The sequence below is a fragment of the Martes martes genome, assembly GCF_963455335.1.
Source record: "Martes martes genome assembly, chromosome: 6".
In the NCBI taxonomy this organism is placed as follows: domain Eukaryota; kingdom Metazoa; phylum Chordata; class Mammalia; order Carnivora; family Mustelidae; genus Martes; species Martes martes.
Window position 1 is genome coordinate 22424564 of NC_137893.1, and position 20906 is coordinate 22445469.

A 20906-nucleotide genomic window follows, 5' to 3' on the forward strand; every position below is an offset into this window, starting at 1 on the left:
TTTTTTACAAGCTAATGGAAAAGGGTTTGAGAGAAAAGATTTTTAAAAATGGAAAGATTTTCATTCTTTTCAACTGAGATCAAACTGCCATAATTTTTTAATCATAAGATTCTAAGAGTGAGGTAAATATAAAAACAAAGCAAAACTTTTAGAGCTTCATGTATTTGAAAACAACAGGCAAATGGAAATCAGGAAGTCATGGTTCTATTCTAGACATGCTGATAGGATTCTAAGAGCTAGTTATATATGGGGAAGGAATTCTTTTGAAGAATTCTTTTGAAGAGCTTCAGCAATTTGGTAGCAGCAGGCAACTGAAAATCAGAACAGCACGGCTCAAGATGGTGACATAGGTCATTCCTGACTTCAGTCCCCTTTGCAAGACCAACTGGCAAATATGCATAAGGACAATAATGTGAATATCTCAGAACCCAGGGATGAGGCTGAAGCACCGCCTGAAAAACAAAGACTGAGAAGGATAACCTTAGAAGGGTTAAGAGGAGTGGCTATACTCTGACCACATTGCCCACTCCCAGGCCCGCACAGTGCCATACCAAGAGGGGCCCCAAGGACCAATGGTTTCTACAGTGGAAGGAAAAAAGAGCCCAAAGTGGACATCTAGTTCCCCCAGCACTGCAGGGTCCTTCCCAGGAGGCCCATCTGGATGTTGCCTCACAGGGGTCATAGGAACCCTGAAGGGCTTCACCACTGAGAATCAGAAGCAGAGAAGGTAGGCAGGGTTTACAGTAACCAGTGCTCAATTTTGGCAGACCACATTTCTCTTTGGAGCTGTGCCCCAGCAGAGATCCTAGGCAGTGGCTATGCTTATTTGCAGAGCCAACCTGGTGGCCCCTTGTGGCCAGGGGCCTGGTGGGCAATGGAAATTAAAGAATGCTAATTAATATCACAAAAACATATGAATGTGTAATACTCACTGGTAATAGTAAATATATAATCAAAGTCAGATTCTCTAATACTGTATTGGTGGTGTGTAATTCATTTGCAACTCTAGTTTAAAGGTTAAAAAATAAATGTGTCTAAAAAGCTTAACTACAATAATTTGTTATTGGATAGATAATATAAAAAAGTTATAAACTGTAACATCAGTAACTAAATGCAAAGAGGAAGAGATGTTAAAGTATACAGTTTCCATATGCCATTGAAGTTGTTATCATTTTAAAATAGATAACAAATGGAGTTAAAGCATACTACTACAAAAAGTCATCAGATCACAAAGGAAGACAGCAAGAGAAGCAGCAAAGAACAAAGAAGGTACAAAACAGAAAGCAATGAACAAAATGGCAACAGTAAGTCTTTACCTATCGTTAATTACTTTAAACATAACTGGATTCAATTCTTCCATCAAAAGACTAAAGTAGCTAAATGGATAAAACACAAGATCCAGCAATATGCTGCCTATAAGAAACTTACTTTAGTTTCAAGGATACACATAGACTGAGAGTGAAGAGATGGAAAAAGATATTTTAAGTAATTTATAACCAAAAAAGCAGCAGCAGCTTTAAGTTAAAAATGGTCAAAAGAGACAAAGAAAGTAATTATATAATTGTAAAGGGGATCAATTTACCATAAAGATGTAAGAATTAAAAATATTTATTCACCCAACATCGAAGCACATAACTATATAACTAAACTAAAAGGAGAGATAAACAGCAACACAATAATAGCTGGGAACTACTGAACATAATAAAAAAATAATAATAATGCACAATAAAATACATAGGAATAAATCTAATCAAGGAGGTAAAAGATCTAAACAATGAAAAGTGTAAAACATTGATAAAAGAAATTGATGACAAATAAGTGGAAAGATATCCCATGTTCATGGACTATAAAGAATCAAGGCTGTTAAAAAGTCCATACTACCCAAAGTAATTTCTAGATTCAATATAATCCTCATCAAGATTCCAATAGCATTTTTCTTTTCTTCTTCTTCTTCTTCTTTTTTTTTTTACAGAAAGAGAAAAAACAATCCTAAAATTTACATGGAACCACAAAAGACCTGCATAGCCAGAGCAATCCTGAGAAAGAAAGGCAAAGCTGAAGGCATCACGCTTCCTGATTTCAAACTTCTTTATAAAGCTACAGTAATCAAAACAGTATGGCATTGGCATAAGAACAGAGAGCTAGACCAAAAGAATTGTACTGAAAGCCCAGAAATAATTCATGCATATACAATCAACTAATATTTGACAATGGAGCCAAGAACACTCTGTGAAGAAGACAATCTCTTCAATAAATGGTGCTGGAAAAGCTGGATATTCACATGCAAAAGAATGAAACTGGACCCCTATCTTATGCTGCAGACAAAAATTAACTCAAGATGGATTAAAGACCTCAATGTAAGACCTGAAACCATAAAACTCCGAGAAGGAAACAGGAGAAAATTTCCTTGAACATTTGTCTTGGCAATGATTTTATGGATGTGACACCAAAAGCATAAGCAACAAAAGCAAAAATCAACACGTGGAACTACATCAAACTAAAAAGCTTCTACATAGTAAAAGAAATCATCAACAAAATGAAAAGGCAACTTACAGAATGGAAGAAAAGATTTGCAAACCACACATTTGATAAGGGATTAACATCCAAAATATATAAGAACTCATGTAATAAAAAGTAAAAAAAAAATAATAATAATAATAATAAAACCCAAACAACCCAATTTGAAAATGGGCAATGGACCTGAATAGACATATTTCCAAAGAAGACACACAAAATGGCCAACAGGAACACAAGAGGATGCTCAATATCACTAATCATCAGGGAAATGCAAATCAAGACCACAATGAGATATCACCTCTTATCTATTAGAAGAGCTTTTATCAAAAACACAAAACAAAACAACAGCAACAACAAAATGATCTCGCTTGTATGTGGAATGTAAAAAATCTGAACTTATAGAAACAGAACAGATTGGTGGTTGCCAGATGCAGAAGGCAGGGGATAGCAAAATGGGTGAAGGCAGTCTAAAGCTACAAACTTTCAGTTATATACTGTATTATATATTTGAAAGTTGCTAAGAGAGTAGATTTTTAAAAATTCTTACCACACACACACACACAACACAAACACATATACACAAATTGTAACTATGAGGGGTGATGGATGGGATAATTAGCCTTATTGTGGTAATCACTTTATAATAGATACATATATCAAATCATTACCTTGTATACCTTAAACTTATTCAGTGTTGTACGTCAATTATATCTCAATACAGCTGAACTTAAATAAATGAAAAAAGAAAATCCTGGCCCTATTCTAGCTTGTTCTACTAATAGAATGTATAAGTTAACTAATAAGGACAGCAATATTTCTCAATTGAGAAACTGACGAGATATCTGACAAGAAATTTGAGTTACTACCTCTAAAACTGAAAATGAACTACAGGTGATCCTTGAACAACATGGGTTTGAATGATGCAGGTCCATTTATGGAGGTTTGTTTTTTGTTTTTATAAATATAGTATAGTACTATAAATATATTTTCTTTTCCTATGATTTTCTTAACAATTTCTTTTCTCCAGCTTACTTTATTGTAAGAATGTAATATATAATGTATAAAACACACAAAATACGTTTACTTGACTTTATGTTCTCAGTAAGGCTTCCAGTCAATAGTAGACTATTAGTAGTTAAGCTCTGGGACAGTCTGCAGTTAAACACAGATTTCAGACTGTGCAGGGTAGGGGGTGTTGGCCCCCCACACCCCCCATGTTGTTCAAGGGTCAAGTGTATAGTCCAAAGCTTATAAAGAGTTGTCATCTGTCTATCCATTTGCTTCCATTGGTTAACCCTGGTACTTCTCCCTCCCAATTATAGCATGATATTACTAAAAGAGATTAAAAAAAAACTATTAAATATTGACTAGTACTCATTCATAATTTATTTAATGCTTACTGTGTATCAGGTATCCTTTTAGGGCCTGGGGATACAAAAGCAGATAAGCTCTGCCCTCAAGGAACTCATAGTCTTTTTATTTATTTATTTACCTTTAAATTTCTTCTTCCTTTTCCTTTTAAATTTGCTTTCTTTTTCCTTTGAAGATCTTACTTTTAGGCACTTTCTACACCCAAAGTGGGCCTCGAACTCACAACCCCAACACCAAGAGTCGAATGCTTCACCAACTGAGTCAGCCAGTCATCCCTAGATTGGTTTTAGATGAAAAATACCATATATTAGGGGCACCTGGGTGGTGCAGTCAGTTAAGCATCCGACTTTGGTTTCGGCTCAGGTTGTGATCTCAGAGTTGTGAGACTGAGCCCCGTGTCTGACTCTCTGTTCAGTGCAGAGTCTGCATAGGATTCTCTCTCCCTCTGCCCCCTCCCTTTGTTCTTGCTCTCTCTCCCTCTCAGATAAATGAAACTTAAAAAAAAAAAAAAAATCCACATATTGGGTTCTATTTACCAAGGATTTTCTGTTCTCATAAAATTGGGAGGGAATGGCAGAATGATGTTTATAAAATACGAGCAGACTTCTAATCATGAAAACATAAGGCAACTGATTTCCATGGTAGTATTCCTCAAATTTCTTCATAAGACCATGAGGAAAATGAGTGATAATATAAAATGATAAATAAGAAAAATTATTTCTATTAACATCAAAAGACGACTGATGCCTATCGGTGAATATTAAACATGATCAGGACTTAATGGGATTTGTACTTCATTCTTTAAAATCATGTGTAAAAGCACTGAGGGATTCTGAATAACACACTGAATAGTACAGCTATGTTTAAAGACGAAATCAAAAGCTTTTTTGTCTTTCAACCAAAAATTTATCTCAATGAAAAGACTTCTCATATATGATCAAAGGAGGCAGGGGCCAAGAATACATCATACCCGGGCACACATTCTCTTTGTGCAAAAGGAATGAAGCCACGGTGACACAAGCACAAGGCTCAGTCATCATCGCATCTGCCCCAAACCATCCCACTCACCTTCCATACAGAAAACTGATAATTGGGTAAACTAACAAAATAACAAAAGGTTAAACAGTTACAAAATGTGACTCCTGTATACGGAGGGAAGAAAACCAATGAGTAATGCCCCTCACATGGGCCTATCAGATATTGAGATCTGCTCCCCCAGGATTAACCTGCTTGCTCATATACAAAATAAGACAGTGCTTTATGGGCTAAAAATACACATAAAGCTCTAAAATTCTTCACCTCTATCAGCAACTGAAAGATTTTTTTGTCCTCTAATATGAACATGGGTCTCCAGAAAAATTTAAAAGCATGTATAATAATCTATTTAACCTGGAACCCCTTTAGAGAAAGAAATTTAAGTTGCTTGTTTTTTAAATCAAGAGCCAAAAAAACCCCAAACAAACAAAACAAAAACACAAACTTAAATTTATCTAATCTCTGTAATCTAACAAATCATCTTGTATGTGCTCTTACTGTCATAAATGAAACAAGTTAGCCCCCAAACTTAAGTCTGTCATGCATCTCCAATCCTGGTGACCCACCGCCAGATCTAGTCCACCAAGCTAGAAAACACCTGGCCTCTTGCATGTTCCTCACACCCAATCCACTGCACCCAGTTTTACCAAGCCCTATAGATTTTACCTTTGCAAAATAATCCCCCTTCTTTATTTCAATGGCCAAGAGTGGACTGCAATTCTTTTCTTGTACTGATGTTTCCGACAGATGCGTTGTTTATCCTCCGGCCTCCAATTCATTCTCCACACTATTTCCAGAGTGACCTTTCTAAAATTCAAAACTAAGCCTATCACTCCCTGATTAAAACCAGCTTCTAGGATAAGGGCCACGATCTTCCACTTAGCATCTCCACTTGGTCTTGTTCCTATCTGCCTGTGACTCTCATTGACAACCCCCTTACTTTAGACACAGAGTTACGTATGGATCTCGAAAGCTGCTGCACCGTCAGAAGCCTCTGTCCAGAGCCGCCTTTGTCTTCTTCTACCAAATAACTCCATCTTTCCTTTGGAGTCTAGCCTGATAATAAAGCCTACCCAGGAATCTCTGTCTGATTTGGGTTCTTCTCTGCACCCCCAAAGCCTCCTCTGCTAACATCTTCATAGCACCTCCCCCTAACCCCATAGTTCAGTGCAAATCCTCAGAGGCAGGGACTGTTTCCCTTTCAACTGTGCACTGAAAACACCTAACCTAGCACAGAGTGAGTGTGCATTAAAAAGCTGCCATTGAAGGCCTTTCATGCTTTATGAGTAAGGTAAGAGCTTACCCTACACAAGTTTATCTTACCTTTCCTGAAAACAGCAACAACAACAAAACCCATGTCAAGGGGGTACTTAAGACCTCAGGTGAACCTGTGAAGGTTCCCATAAGTGGGAGTCACCAAAATAAAATAAGCAATATACATAATTTTAAAATATACAATAAAGTCATTTTGATACCTTACATTAATAACATAAGTACCTACAATTAAATTTACATTTATTGAGATTTTGCTCTCTAAGCCCCTGGAAACGAGCCTTGTAAATCCCTTTCATGAAGATGGCGCTGAAAACTAAGAGGGAAACCCCTGTCCCTCTCAAAGCCAAAGCCAAAGCAAAGGCTTTAAAGGCCAAGAAAGCATTGCCAAAGCCGTCTGCAGTCACAAAAAAAGGAAGATCCGCACATCACCTATGTTCTGAGGACCGAAGACTCTGCGCCTCCGAAGGCAGCCCAAGTATCTTCAAAAGAGCACCCCCAGGAGAAACAAGCTTGATCACTAAGCCATCATCAAGTTCCCCCTGAGTACTGAGCCAGCCATGAAGAAAACAGAAGACAACAACACACTGTGTTCACTGCGGATGTCAAGGCCAACAAGCACCAAATGGAACAGCTGTGAAGAAGCTCTACGACATTGATGTGGCCAAGGTCAACACCCTGATCAGGCCTGATGGAGAGAAGAAGGCCTATGTTTGACTGGTCCCTGACTATGATGTTTTGGATGTTGCCAACAAAATTGGGATCATCTAAACTGAGTCCTGCTGGCTAAATTGAAATACAATTTTTTCACCATAAAAAATTACATTTATTATTCCTTAAATGCTAGAAATCTTTCAGGATTTCACCTTGTTCCATTAAGTTTCTCTTAACATAGTAGGCAGACCCTATTGTAGGTAATATTCAAACAGAGACATTTGCTTTATCTCAGTATCTAATGGCTCGCTCATTCTGACTTTCCCAGGCAGCTTGCTGCCAACTCTTCCCTTTACAGGCTCATCCTAGCTCTAGATTCCTTTTACGTATGCGAATATACTTTTCAAGGCCTGCATTTACGTTACCCACTATGGACATACCGCAGAATACCCTCTCACCCCTTTCCAACTCCTTTTCTTCCTGACTCCCTTCTCTGTTTCTAATTATTCCCAAGAATAATCACTCACACACACACATACACACACACTTTCATTTAATCAACAAACACTTATCAAACACCTACATGCCAGGAACTAAGTTTTTTAATTCATGTGGTTCCAGAGAAGGTGCATTCATGTAAATCCAACCTGTGACTACCACCGGCAATAAGAAATGCGCTTTGCATCGCAAACCAATGTATGGCTGTATTCATACAGAGAAAGAAGATTCTATTCAACAAGACAACTATACTTTGTGCCTTGCACTGGAATTCTCTTTTGGATTCAGTTCAGTTTTATTTTATTTCACTGTGTGGAGGCCTACTCGATTAATTTCATGGCCCACTTATGAGTCAAGAATTACAGTTCGAAAAGCACTGTTCTTTTTTTTTTTTTTTTTTAAGAATTTATTTAAGTGAGAGAGAGAGACTGAGAAAAAGCATGAGGGGTTGGGGAGAGGAAGAAGCAGGCTCCCTGCTGAGCAAGGAGCCTGACGCAGGGTTCTATCCCAGAACCCTAGGATCATGACCTGAGCCAAAGGCTGATGCTTAACCAACTGAGCCACCCAAGGGCCCCTGAAAAGCACTGTTGTAAAATACAGGAAGGAAACTTGTGTTTTGGAGTAGCTACTATATTAAAAAGAAAAACAAAACAAAACAAAACAGCTAAAACTACCCTGGAGGGATGGAGAGACGATGGCAAGGGAGAGGAGATGGCCAGAGAGAGAGGAAGGCAAAAGTAAAAGAAATACAGAAAGGGAGAGAGTGGACAGAAAGGGATCGTTTAGGAATAGAAAATATAAAAAAGGAAATGCTAAAGAGGGTACAAAAGAAGAAAGAAAAGTAAAAGGCCAGAAGGAAGGAGGAACAGAGACTGTTATGGTAACTCCTGGGGTGAGGAAGAGATCACAGACTGGCCTTCTTGTCACCTTTCATCTCCCCGAGTGTGGAGGGAATTCACTGATTCATCACTGATCCCTGCCTCCCAACTGCTCTGAATCCTTAAACCTTTAATGACAGTACTCAGGGTGTTTAGGAAAGCAAGCAAGTGTTACCCATCAAGGTAGAAATACTGGGCCCGCAGCACAGAGTCCAGAGCATTGTCTGCAGAGCACTAGATGAGATCAGCGCAGGGAACCCCAGAGAGCGACTTGCGTATCGGGAATACACTGAAAATGACTCCCAAGAAAACAAAATTGAGTTCATCATAGCCACTGGGCCATCCTCATCTCAACAGTGTGAAAAGGTGCGCACATTCTCACTGTGATCTGGGAAGCAGGTCCCCTAACAGAAACCCTTACCCGGGGGCATTCACCTCAAGGTCAGTAAATGCTTATTACTCTGCGATGGACTGAGGGAATAAATGCAACATGATGGTCCTAATAGAGTAAATATCCGTATTTACCTTATTCATTTTCAGCTAACTCTGTGTTGGAAGAACCCTAAGCAAGAGTATTCATCCACTCTATGTATTATATTTTGAACCATTTCTTAAGAGGTTAGTTTTGAAACAAGTGAGACCTATTCCTGGAATAGGTGAGCCGTAGAATAGCAGGTACTAATAATATATGTGTTCATGTTCTTTTTAATCTGCGCTGATTGGCATTTGTTGCTCAGTGAAAAACTCCCAGAGAACTGGTAGGAGTGTAAAATGAGAACAGGTTGGTCTTGCATGAATACGGTGAGTCACCGCCGGGCCACATGTCACCCTGCCTGTCCTGGCACAGCCAGGCCTTCCACTCGGGGCCTTCTCGCTCTGCTTTTGGTCACAGGTGTATGTGGAAACAGGATAGAGGGGGGAAAAAAAGCTAAAAACTTGGTTCACTTACTTTTTTCTTCTATCAGAAGGGAACAAAGAAGTAGGGGAGGGCAGAGGGCTTATGAGCAGGAAACAGAATAGGGGAAAAACAAAAGAATGTTCAAGGATGGGGGGAGAAAGGAGCCACTGGGAGGGTGGCTGAAAACCAGGGAGATGCTGGTGAGGTGGGCTTCTAGGTCGGGATGCTCAGGGGGCCTCATACAGACTCTGAAAGTAATGGGAGGGATGGCTGGGACGAGATTCAGAACATTCCAACAAATATTTACTGAGTACTTAATTTAACATATTATTGTGGGTGCAGCCCGTACAAAGATGGGCTCCCTACTAGGAACTTATAACCTAGTAGGATAGCAGCAATCAAAAACAGTAGCAATATTGTTCTGATAATGACTAAATGGCCTCTATACCGTGCTTTACGTCATGCAAACTATCCTTGCTCAAGAAGCATGTCTACATTGGGGACAATATGCTGGGTACTAGGAAGAGAATAAAGTTGTCTTATCTTAAATATTACATTTAAATGTGAAAACAAAATTCAATATTAACAGAGCAGAAACATTACGTCTGCATGCAGAGACGTCTACAAACCCAGATGAGGTCAGAGCATCAACTTGAGGGCTGCTCGCTCTAATGACTCAGGATTTCTACCACTGTGGTTATAAAAGCAGCGGGTGACATGAGGCATGTATGGCTTAGGGCTGGGCAGCCAGCCTGTCTGGGTTTGAATCCTGGCTCTTCCACTTCCTGTTTGTGAGCAAGTTACATGATTTCTCCGTGTTTCAGTTTCCCCATCTGTACAATGAGGCTGATAGAAAGGTCATAGGGTAACTATGAGAACTGACTTAATTCAGGTGAAGGTATTAAGTGAGTGTCAGTGAAGGTCGGCTGACATCATTTCTCCCTAGTTGCCACCATTCACTCAGGAGCGGTAGGAGTCAAAGGGAGGGGTCACACTCAAACGAAATACAGCTTGGAGTGGCTGGGCTAACAGTGTAGACATGGACCAGTTTGGATTCAACACCCACTTCTATGAAATGTCCCCAGAATCTTGGATGAAAGGTGCCCAGCTACTCCGCCCAGGTTTCTGCACCTCCAGATATACCAGGGGCCCCTGCTACACTGGCTCTCTGTGAGTTGTTTACCGTCGATAATTTTTATATCTGGTGTTGTGTTTACCTAACATTTAGAAAAGGAATATTAGTTTGTCTCAGGATTTCAAGAAAAATGGGTAAGACTGCAAATTATCAAGAGATGAGTAGACACACACACACAATTAAACTTATTACTGTTTTAAAATATCTTAAAGCCTAAAACATAACAAGATGAGAAGTCCAATAATCTTATATAAATCTAATTGCTCTTGGTTTTGGCATAGCTTTCAAAATTTAAAAATGAATAGTTGACATTTTAAGATTCTAGTTAGAGAATTTCAGTTAAAAGCAGGCACCCATGCACATACACAGAGACATACATCCCCCCCCAAAAACAACCACAACTCTACTCTTGGGCAGTTGCCATGACAACACAATGCTGAACCTACTGGGCTCTCTGTTACCCTGTTGAAGATGTTCTGTGAAAAGACACTCGTGTTAGATTCTTTACTAATTAAGTGCAAAGGTTAAAAAAATTCTAGATCCATAAGGTTTTCATATGGTCTAGGACTCAGAAAAGTAAATACCAAGTATTTCAAGAAAAGAATTTAAAAGTAATTACTGCAAGGCCAATTGTGGATCAAAGCAGATGCAATATGGAAGAAAACACAAAATATTTTTATTTTGTATGTTATATTCATGTCATCTTTTTTTCCCAAGTTATGCCATACTATTTTAATGGAATAATCAATTCATATAATATAACTTAGTTAACAGAATCTATTTTTTTACCAACACATTTAAATACTTTCCTTTTCTGGCCAATCTATTTCGATTCATTTGGGAGCCCAAACTTCCATTTGCTAATTAGACTTAAGAAAGAAAAAATGGTGTCTAAATTAATAGGAGTTTATATATTTCAAAAAGAAAAAAAGAGGGAAAAAAAAGAAAAAGAAAAAAACAGTGGTGGGGAGAGAAGGGAGGGATAAGCAGGCCTTCTTCCCATTCCTCCCCCTTTTTGGATTAGCCATCTCTGCCTTCTTTGGAAGTTTCTCTCGGTCTCAGATGCTAGACTCAGATCCCCTCAAGACTCAGTTGAAGACCCTTTGTCACTCTATTCTCTTTTCCTAGGTGGTCTAAGCCCTAGCCAGTGACTTCAATTACCACCCATAGGCATGTACATCCCCAGAAGGAAATGACCATCCCCATTTGTATCCCCAGAACTTCCAGATCAGTCAACCCAACTGCCTCCTGGCCATCTAGATAGTGCTGTAAGTGCAAACTGCTTCCTCCTGCAGCATGCCTGACCTCAGTAAATGAAAGCCATGAATGGTCCAGATACTCAGTACCTATCTGCAAATGAATAAATGTTTCAATCAACCAATCAAACCCATTACACAAACCAAAAAATCGAAGGGTCATTCTTGATAAGGACTTCTTTCTCTCCTTCCATGATGAGTCAGTATCCAAGTCCCATTTTGCCTCCCAAATATTCCCCAAATCTATTCAATTTCCTAACTCCTAGCCACTACTCTCCAAGGCTCAAGTCTTTGCCTGCATTATGATAACTGTCCCTGCATTATGATAACCGTTCCCTGCAGGAACATGCAGATGTAGTACACAGAGAAGGTTAGACCATCAATATCGATCAAAAGTGTATTAAATAAACTGATAAAGTTGCTCTGAGAAAAGGGAAGAGAACATTTGCTAAACATTAACCAAAGGCAAGGCACTGATCTAGACACCTCACGTATACAACCTCATTTAATATTCACAGTGACCCATTTTCTGGAAGAAACTCAACTGAGTGAGCACATAGCATCAGGAGCCTCTCCTGGTCACAACCTTTGCTTTGTTTGGTCCCAAAAGCAGAGAATGATGATGATGATGATGATGATGGTGGTGGTGGTGGTGTTGGTGATGATTAGAACTTACTGAGAACTTTTTCCAGATACTGTTTCTCATCATTTTGAATGCATTATTAAGCTTACCACCCTCCTACAGAGTAGGTGCCATTACCAACCCATTTTGCAGATGAGGAAACAGTCATACAAACTGAAGTCACTTAATCAAGATAAAAAAAATTAACAGAGCTGTGATCTAGGATATGAACCTGAATCTGTTTAAAAATTTGCTAAACACCTGTTTAACTTACAGCAAGTCATTAGAAGCAGTGGGGAAACACGGCTAGAACAGACAAACCCATCACTGCCCTCAAGGGTCTGGTACTGAACCCGAGGAGCCTGTATCTATGGAGGGGAGCCTCCACCAACTCCAATCCCACATCCGAAGGGTACATTTCAAGTCATAGCTGCTGATCTCTTTCCCATGCCCACAGCTACCCAGTTATTCTTGGATAAGACATCAGGAGGAGATGCTTTAGTGCTTACACTAATATGGTGATAAGACCGAAAAATTTTCTTTAAAAAGTCTGCAAAAAAACCCACTACAAATGGCATGAATACAAGCATTTTTCTAACGGTCTAATCTAGTACTTACAGTTTTATAACTCCATCTGGGCACCTGGAACAGAGCTGCTGGCTGCTCCTGTCTTGTTTATGTCGACGCTGACCCAGCTGAACAAACCTACAGATTACAATGGATAAAAACGAAGCTAAAGTTCAGCAGATTACACAAAATGGTATGAGCTTTCAAATGACAGCAGACTCCTTATTCCAGAGAAGCACATGACAGTGCCCTATGCAACCCCAGACTGTCCTTACAAATGGGGACCTGATTTTACAGTGGGTTTGTTATAAATGAAGGAGGAGGAATTCTGTGTTTCAGTCTACCTCAAGGTGACACAGAACTTGAACTGAAGTGATCTTGAAGCCAGGAAGATGAACTTTCAGAGCCTCCCTTATCTAAGGGTGAATGCAGCAGGAAGCTGGGAAACATGAAGAGAGGCATTTGCAGTGAGAGATGATGAAGAAAGAACAGGATCAGGCCGGGGACCCATCTCCCAAAGCAGGGACACTGCTGGAAACTCAGCATGTGGACTCTGTCTCCTTAGGGCCACAAGAATCCCTAAGTGTATTCCAGCCACTCCCGTACTTTCAACTATGAAGGACAGGGGACGGAGGAGAACACCTGCTGAGCCCCACGGCCACACCACCCCTCCCGAGAGAACAACACCCACTCAGATTTGAAGCTAAGAGTCACAGGGACTTGCCGCCTGCCAGTTTCATAGGATAGGAGGATACCTTGGAGTAGGCCAATGAGGTGATGGGCCAAGGACAACCTGCTATTTCCCAAGCGCGTACCTGTCCTAGTGTGGTTTGTGCTCCAGGCCTCCATCTTCCCCTCAGGGACACAGCTTGTAATTTTGTTCTAAGGTGCCCCCAGGAGGTTATGCGGCAGGATTAAATTCCAGTCCCAATTTTCTACTATTTTAAATATTTTCTTTTCATAATTATTGATATTTTTATAATTTATTTTTTTATTAGCTTTTTTAAAGGTCAAGAAAAGTACTGCAGAAACTACCAATTACTAAGGCATTGGGGTGCTACTGGAAAACATTCAAATAACTTACTTTTATCCAATTTTTATCTTTAGCTAGTATAAACATTTTTTACCCATTTTGGGGGAAGAATATCACATAACACCTGTTATTTGTACAGAATTTTAAACATCCCAAATCATGTGCACCATAATTGTCAGAATATTTTTTTTAAAAAGATGCTTTATTGGGCGCCTGGGTGGCTCAGTGGGTTAAAGCCTCTGCTTTCGGCTCAGGTCATAATTCCAGGGTCCTGGGATCGAGCCCTGCATCGGGCTCTCTGCTCAGCGGGGAGCCTGCTTCTCCCTCTCTCTCTGCCTGCCTCTCTGCCTACTTGTGCTCTCTCTCTCTGTCAAATAAATAAATAAAATCTTAAAAAAAAAAAAAGATGTTTTGGCACAGGGCTGAAGCTTTGAGGAGGTAAGAAGAAAACTTTCAGGTCCAGTTGAGATAGCAAACCAAAGATATCAGAAAAGCCGAGGGCACAGGAAGGTGTAGAGAACAGGGCTAAGCGATTAGAACCAAACTACAAAACCAAGAGATCTTCAGGAGTTTGGAGGTAGTTGAGGCCAAATGTAGGAAAAATAGGCAGGAGAACAGGAAGCTAGAAGACAGGCTATGGATGCTAGTTTCAGCGCATTCCTTCCCTCCCAACGTCGTCCGGTGATTGCCTGGTCGGGAGCTGCGACAGGGAAGCCAGGCCAGGCCACTGTCTACACGCACAATCTTTGGTGGATACTAGCCAACTGGGTGCAGAACTGCGGTGGGAGAGGGCAGAACTTTTGAGGCCAGTTTAGGCCAGAACTACATGGACTTTCACCCTGTCCCTGAATCTCTGCCCTCTGGATCAGACAAGGCACTAAGAGAGCCCCAGAGCCTGCGTGGGGCAAGAAGGGTCCCAGTCAGTTCCTGAACATCCTTGGCCATCCCCTGGCACAGCCACACCCTCAATACTGATGGAGGGAGGCCTCCTCTGCCATAGCAATGCCCATGACAGATGGACAGGGGAGACGCCTCTGCCGCCAGGAGAAGTAGTCTGCCCACAGTAAAAAGCGACTCGAAGAGAGGGGAAGAGATACCAGACCTCTGTTTGTTTCCCTTTTCCCCCCAGGTCTGCATCATAAGCAGGGGCAGCTGATATTACCAAGAGAATAAAAAAGGATTGCATAGTCCAAAATCACAGGTACCCATAGAGCACAGGAAAGGTCTCCTAAATAAGTCATTGAACGGCTCTTTCTCGGCTCTTGACCTATAAAGAGGGATAATCTTTTCAGCGCACTACACAGTTGTCGGAAGAAGGAATAAAACACTGTCCGCTGTTATGCAAATCAAAGGAGGAGGTGTTGTTCTTCAGGATATCAAACACAGAATCTTATTCCAGGACATGGATTCCTCCCTTCCCGGCAGTACTCCCTTCCCCGTGGGCCTGCTACTGTCCCCTTCTTAGACTGGTTCCCGGGGGTATTGTGGCAGAACAGGGCTGTGTCTCACTCTCTGCGAAGGGAGGACTAGAAGTGGGCCTCTGAGGCAGTCTGAGCTAAAAAGGCTCCACGCAAAAGTCATGCCTGAAGCAAGAGACACTTTCTTTTTGCTTAATTAAAGTGAGCCAAGATGTCAGTCCTTGACCGAAGTGCTCTTGCTCTCTGCAATAAGCAAAGTCCTATTATTCAGTTACTAACCCCAGATAATTCCTTCTTCCAGACCATGCTGCTTCTAAGGGCTCACTTCAAATGCTGAAGAGTTGAGCTGCACCCCTGAGACAGCTGTGGTGGGTAAGTGATTGTGCACCTGTGTGTCCGGGCCTGAACTGGGTGACTAAACTGGCTTCTGTTAAGACAGTAGTAGTACGAGAGTCATACCAGTGTTTTTGCTGTTAGGAGATGCTGCGCATTTTATTTTATATTTTACATATGTTTTTATTATATTTTACATTATATTTACTTTATATTATATCACATTTTTATATTATATATTTATGTAAATGTATATTTACATATATTTTATATTATATTTTACATATAATAGCAGATCTTACTAATCTGAATGAAGTAAAAAGCATCAATATCCAGTTTGATGGATTAAGCAAATGAAATACTCCCCTTAAAAAAAAGTGGAACATCAGTGCTCATTTATATTGTAGATATTTGTATTTATTTAGTTATAATATTTATATGATATTATATAATATCATATATTATACAAGCCAAACTTGTATGAATAAAGTGGGATGGTATTCACATGCAATAATTAGGTCTTCTCAGTGCATGTATTAAGCTGAGGAAGTGTTAACAGTGGTTATCTTAGGTTCTTGAGGATTTCTATGTGAGGGATTCTTTTGAGACTTTGATAACTCTAATTCTGTTTCTCCTCAGAAACACACACACACACAATTATGTATAGGATTTCACGGAAAACCTTTTGGTGGATCCTCTTTCAGCTTAGTCTGTCTAATTAAGTTCTAGAACATTCTGACTTGACGTTTTTCCTCCTCAACTACCACTCCCACCAGCACCCCAGAGCTAATGCAAATGCAAGGTCCTCAATCGTCAGGTTCATTTTGTAAGAAGGTCCCCGATTTGGGGACTTTGTTAATGCAAGAATACAGAAATGTATGTCCACTTCAGCTTGCAGCTTGTATATAGGTGGTGAGAAGACATGGACACATCATCAATTTTTATCACTGAGGGGACTGAGAGTCTCAGGTAGTAGGCCCTTTAACTCCAAATAGAAACCAGTGTTTCAGAATTTGACCTCCTAAACACTATTATTGTATTCCAAGTGGAATTTATTTCCTTCTGTATTGTTGACCACTTTCATTTTTAGAAGTTATACTAGCCATAAGTTATTATAATAATATATTTGCATTTCTTAATTTTTTTCCATTTTATTTTATTTTATTTCTTTTCAGTGCTCTAGAATTCATTGTTTATGCATCACATCCAGTGCTCCATGCAATATGCATTTCTTAATTTCTTTTTCCTTATTTTATTTTTTTTTTAAAGATTTTATTTATTTATTTGTCAGAGAGAGAGAGAGAGAGCGAGCACAGGCAGACAGAGTGGCAGGGGGAGAAGCAGGCTCCCTGCGGAGCAAGGAGCCCGATGCGGGACTCGATCCCAGGATGCTGGGATCATGACCTGAGCCGAAGGCAGCCGCCCAACCAACTGAGCCACCCAGGCGTCCCTGCATTTCTTAATTTCTACATAGAAGTAGTTTACCTTGAATAAATGGAGAGATCCTCTTCTGAGAGACCATCTGAGAGGTTAATTCCATATACCTCTTTCATGGGTTGGACCACATTCTGGGGTTAAAAACAAAAAGGAACCAGGAAAAATTTTTAGACATCTAGCATGTTAATTATTTCCAAAGATGAAGAAAATGAACCTGTGAAATTTTCCACAAAAGCAATCACAATATTTCTTCAGTCCATTCATTAAACTTCTCAGTTAATTATTTTTTAAAAATCCGATTTTATTTCCACTAAAAATACTTTGTTTTAGGGTAAAAAGCTATTAAGTAACTACTAGTTCCTTTTGTATAATGCAGGAATTAGAAAACTTTTTCTGCAAAGGGCCAGATAGTAAATATTTTAGGTTCCTTGGGTCATACCATCTCTGCTACAACTACTCAACTGTGCAGTTATAGTGCAAAAGCCCCCATACACAATATGTAAACAAGTAGGCACAGCCGAGTTCCAATAAAACTTTATTTATAAAAGGAGGCAGTGGACTGGATTTTGACAAGTGGCTGTCATTTGTCAACTTCTGGAATTATGGATTCAATCCTTATATTATCACATTTTACTTGCCATATCTACTTCTATGACTTCCGGCTATTTCTGGGAATCAAATTTCCCTAAAGCTAAATTTGGTCCTTTTGTAGTTATGTTCCCTTTTAGGTTCCCTTATATTGGTAATGTCAAATTGAACAGGGTGAATTTCCCACTGGGGTTATGCAAAGACTGTGAGGCTCAGGTCCAAACCCTACCTTCCAAAAATATGCTAAGCAAGGAAATAAATGGATCTCAAGTGGATGTGCTGCTCAAAAGTGGACAGGATTCTCTTAAAAATTCTGAAGTGATAAGAAATTTATTGTTATACATGGGAACAAAAACACCAATTTTATTTCAAAATGAAACCATTTCAATAATGTCTATGCTAAATGTATTAATCTCTTAATGACCTAAATGTGAGACCCAAAAGCATAAAACCCCTAAAAGAAAACATAGACAGTAATCTCTTGTACATTATTCTTAGCAATATATTTATGATAAGAGAAACAAAAACAAAAATAAACTACTGGAACTACAAACCAAAATAAAAAGCTTTTGCATAGCAAAGGAAACCATCAATAAAGTCAAAAAAGCAACCCATTAAATGGGAGAAGATATTTGCAAATGATATATCCAATAAGGGAATAGTACAAATGATATATCCTCAATAAGGGAATAGTAGCCAAAATATATAAAGAACATCTACAATGTTCTGATGTTTTATCAGAACAAACGATCTGATAAAAAAGATGGGGAGAAGACCTGAATGGACATTCTTCCAAAGAAGATATCCAGATAGTCAACAGACACATGAAAAGATACTCAGCATCACTCATCATCAGGGAAATGCATATAAAAACCACAATGAGATATCACTTCACACCAGTCAGAATGGCTAGCATCAAGAAGACAAGAAACAGCAGTATTGGCAAGGATGTGGAGAAAAGGGAACAATCATGCCCTGTTTGTGGGAATGTAAATTGGTGCAATGACTGTGGAAAACAGAATGGAATTCCTCAAAAAATTAAAAACAGAATACCATATGATATAGTAATTCCACTCCTGATTATTTACCTTAAAAAACATAGTAACAATTCAAATACAAAAGACAGATGCATCCCTCTGTTTATTGCAGCATTATTTACAATAGCCAAGATATGGAAGCAACCTAAGTATCCATCAACAGACAAATGGATATACAAGATGTAGTATTTATATACATATACACATGATGGAATATTACTCAGCCATAAAAAACAATGAGATTCTTGGCATTTTTGACAACATGGCTAGACCTCAAGGGTATTATGCTAAGTGAAATAAATCAGACAGAGAAAGACAAATACCATATGATTTTACTTAGATGTGGAATCTAAAAAACAAACAGACAAACAGAAACAAACTCATAAATACAGAGAACAAACTGGTGGCTGCCAGAGGGGAGGGAGTACAGGCATGGGAAAAGCAGGTGAAGGAAATTAAGGGGTACAAACTTACAGTTATAAAATAATTAAGTCACGAAGATGGAAAGTACAGTATAGGGAATATAGTCAATAATGTTGTAATAACATCATAGGTGACTACAATCAAGGTAAGCATTAAGTAATGTATAGAATTGTGAGATCACTATGTTGTACACCTGAAACTAATATAACAGTGTATGTCAACTATAGTTCAATATAAAAAAAATATTCTTCTCTGCAGTGCCTCAAACACCACACATTAGAATGGCAAGCATGAGAAATAATGTGACTTTTTCTCTCAGCCTTCTAACAGAAAGTAGAATTTTAGAGATCATTCCCCAAGCCTCAAGCCAGACCACATAAGCTCCTCTCCTACACACCTCGGTCACTTTGGCACTGTCTCCTGTGTCTGTCATCTTCACTGGGGTGGAGCGCTGAGACACCGAGCCCTCCTCCTCCCGGTCAGTCCCAGAATCATCCTCAGAGCTGCTGGACACAGCCTCCTCGCTGGGGGGTGGCGGGGCGCTGGCTGCTGTTTTCCGTTGTAAGACAGCTTCTTCTCTATTGCTTTTGTTCCTTTAAGAAAATGAATATTGATATAAAGCATCTTTAAACCTAACCCTTGACACTCGCTATGTATGACTCTGTCCAACACCTTAGTCCTGGTGAAGCACAAGAAAATGGCTATGAGCAACTAGTTTCTGGGTTCACATTGTGATGAAGGGAAAACCTTAACATTTTACCATGTACATGTACTGACTATATATGAATTTAAGCCGTTATAAATTCAGAACATAAACTGGTAAGTGCATGTAAACCAATGCAGAAGTCTTCTCACCACTTGGTTACTGTGCCTTCCTTTGGTAACTGAAATCAGTATTTTCAAAATTTTGGTACAATAATAGAAGACTGTGTTTGGGACATTAGTAAATTATCTAGCTACAACTTGTAAAACCTTCAAGGGAAGGTCAATAGCCAAATCCATGTAAATTTCATTCCCTTCTACGATTTTTATCAATCACAGCATCAGCTGACGATTTGTACCATAGTAATGGGAAACTGATGAACATAAACTAAATTTTAAAATCCGTGTTATTAGGGTGAGTATTAAGGAGGGCATGTATTGCATGGAGCATGGGTGTGGTACATAATGAATTTTGGAACACCAAAAAAATTAAAAAATAAAAATCTTTTTAAAAATCTGTGTTATTAGTAAATAACTATATTTGCTAGACATTCCTACTAATAGTAGGGAATAGATGGGGGGCAAATAAACCTCAAATTCAGATTTATAAAAGCATTTACTTTAGTTCCAAATATGAGAGTAGTAAGAATATTGTTTTCTTTTTTTTTTTTAAGATTTTTTATTTATTTATTTGACAGATAGAGATCACAAGTAGGCAGAGAGGCAAGCAGAGAGAGAGAAAGGAGGAAGCAGGCTCCCTGCTGAGTAGAGAGCCCTATGTGGGGCTCGATCCCAGCACCCTGGGATCATGACCGAAGCCAAAGGCAGAGGCTTTAACCTACTGAGCCACCCAGGTGCCACTATTATTTTCTTTTAAACTCAGAAAATATTTTATAGTAATATTTTTGGCTTTGATGAAAAATGCTTAATATTTCAATCTTTAAAAACTACTCTCTATAAAAAAGTTAAAATACCGTAATATTCTGAAATGTTCTAGGAAAGGAAAGTGCAGTACTATCTGACCATGGGTTATTATATTACTATTATTATATAATAGCATCATATAATATTTATAATAATCATAATAAATAATGTTATTTTTATTTAATTTTATTAATTTATAATATTTACCTTTATAATAAAATATAAAGTAATAAAATATTATTATATAATAATTACTATATTATTATTATAGAAAATAAGCTAGTTTCTGACTTTCTGTAAAGTAAAAA

General features: G+C 38.9%; 1 protein-coding gene and 1 pseudogene across 2 annotated transcripts in view; one reads left to right on the forward strand and one right to left on the reverse strand.

Annotated features, from left to right (window-relative positions):
* Positions 1-20906, reverse strand: part of FIG4 (FIG4 phosphoinositide 5-phosphatase) — a 127166-nt gene that overhangs the window by 23481 nt on the left and 82779 nt on the right. The window contains exons 20-22 of the mRNA XM_080806331.1: positions 19370-19565; positions 16973-17055; positions 12755-12841 (exon numbers count right to left, since the gene is read on the reverse strand). Of these exons, the coding sequence (XP_080662457.1) occupies positions 12755-12841; positions 16973-17055; positions 19370-19565 (366 nt within the window). The remainder of the gene's footprint in view (positions 1-12754; positions 12842-16972; positions 17056-19369; positions 19566-20906) is intronic.
* Positions 6499-6966, forward strand: LOC308344064 (large ribosomal subunit protein uL23-like; annotated as a pseudogene). The gene has a single exon. The product of its transcript is annotated as a large ribosomal subunit protein uL23-like (transcript).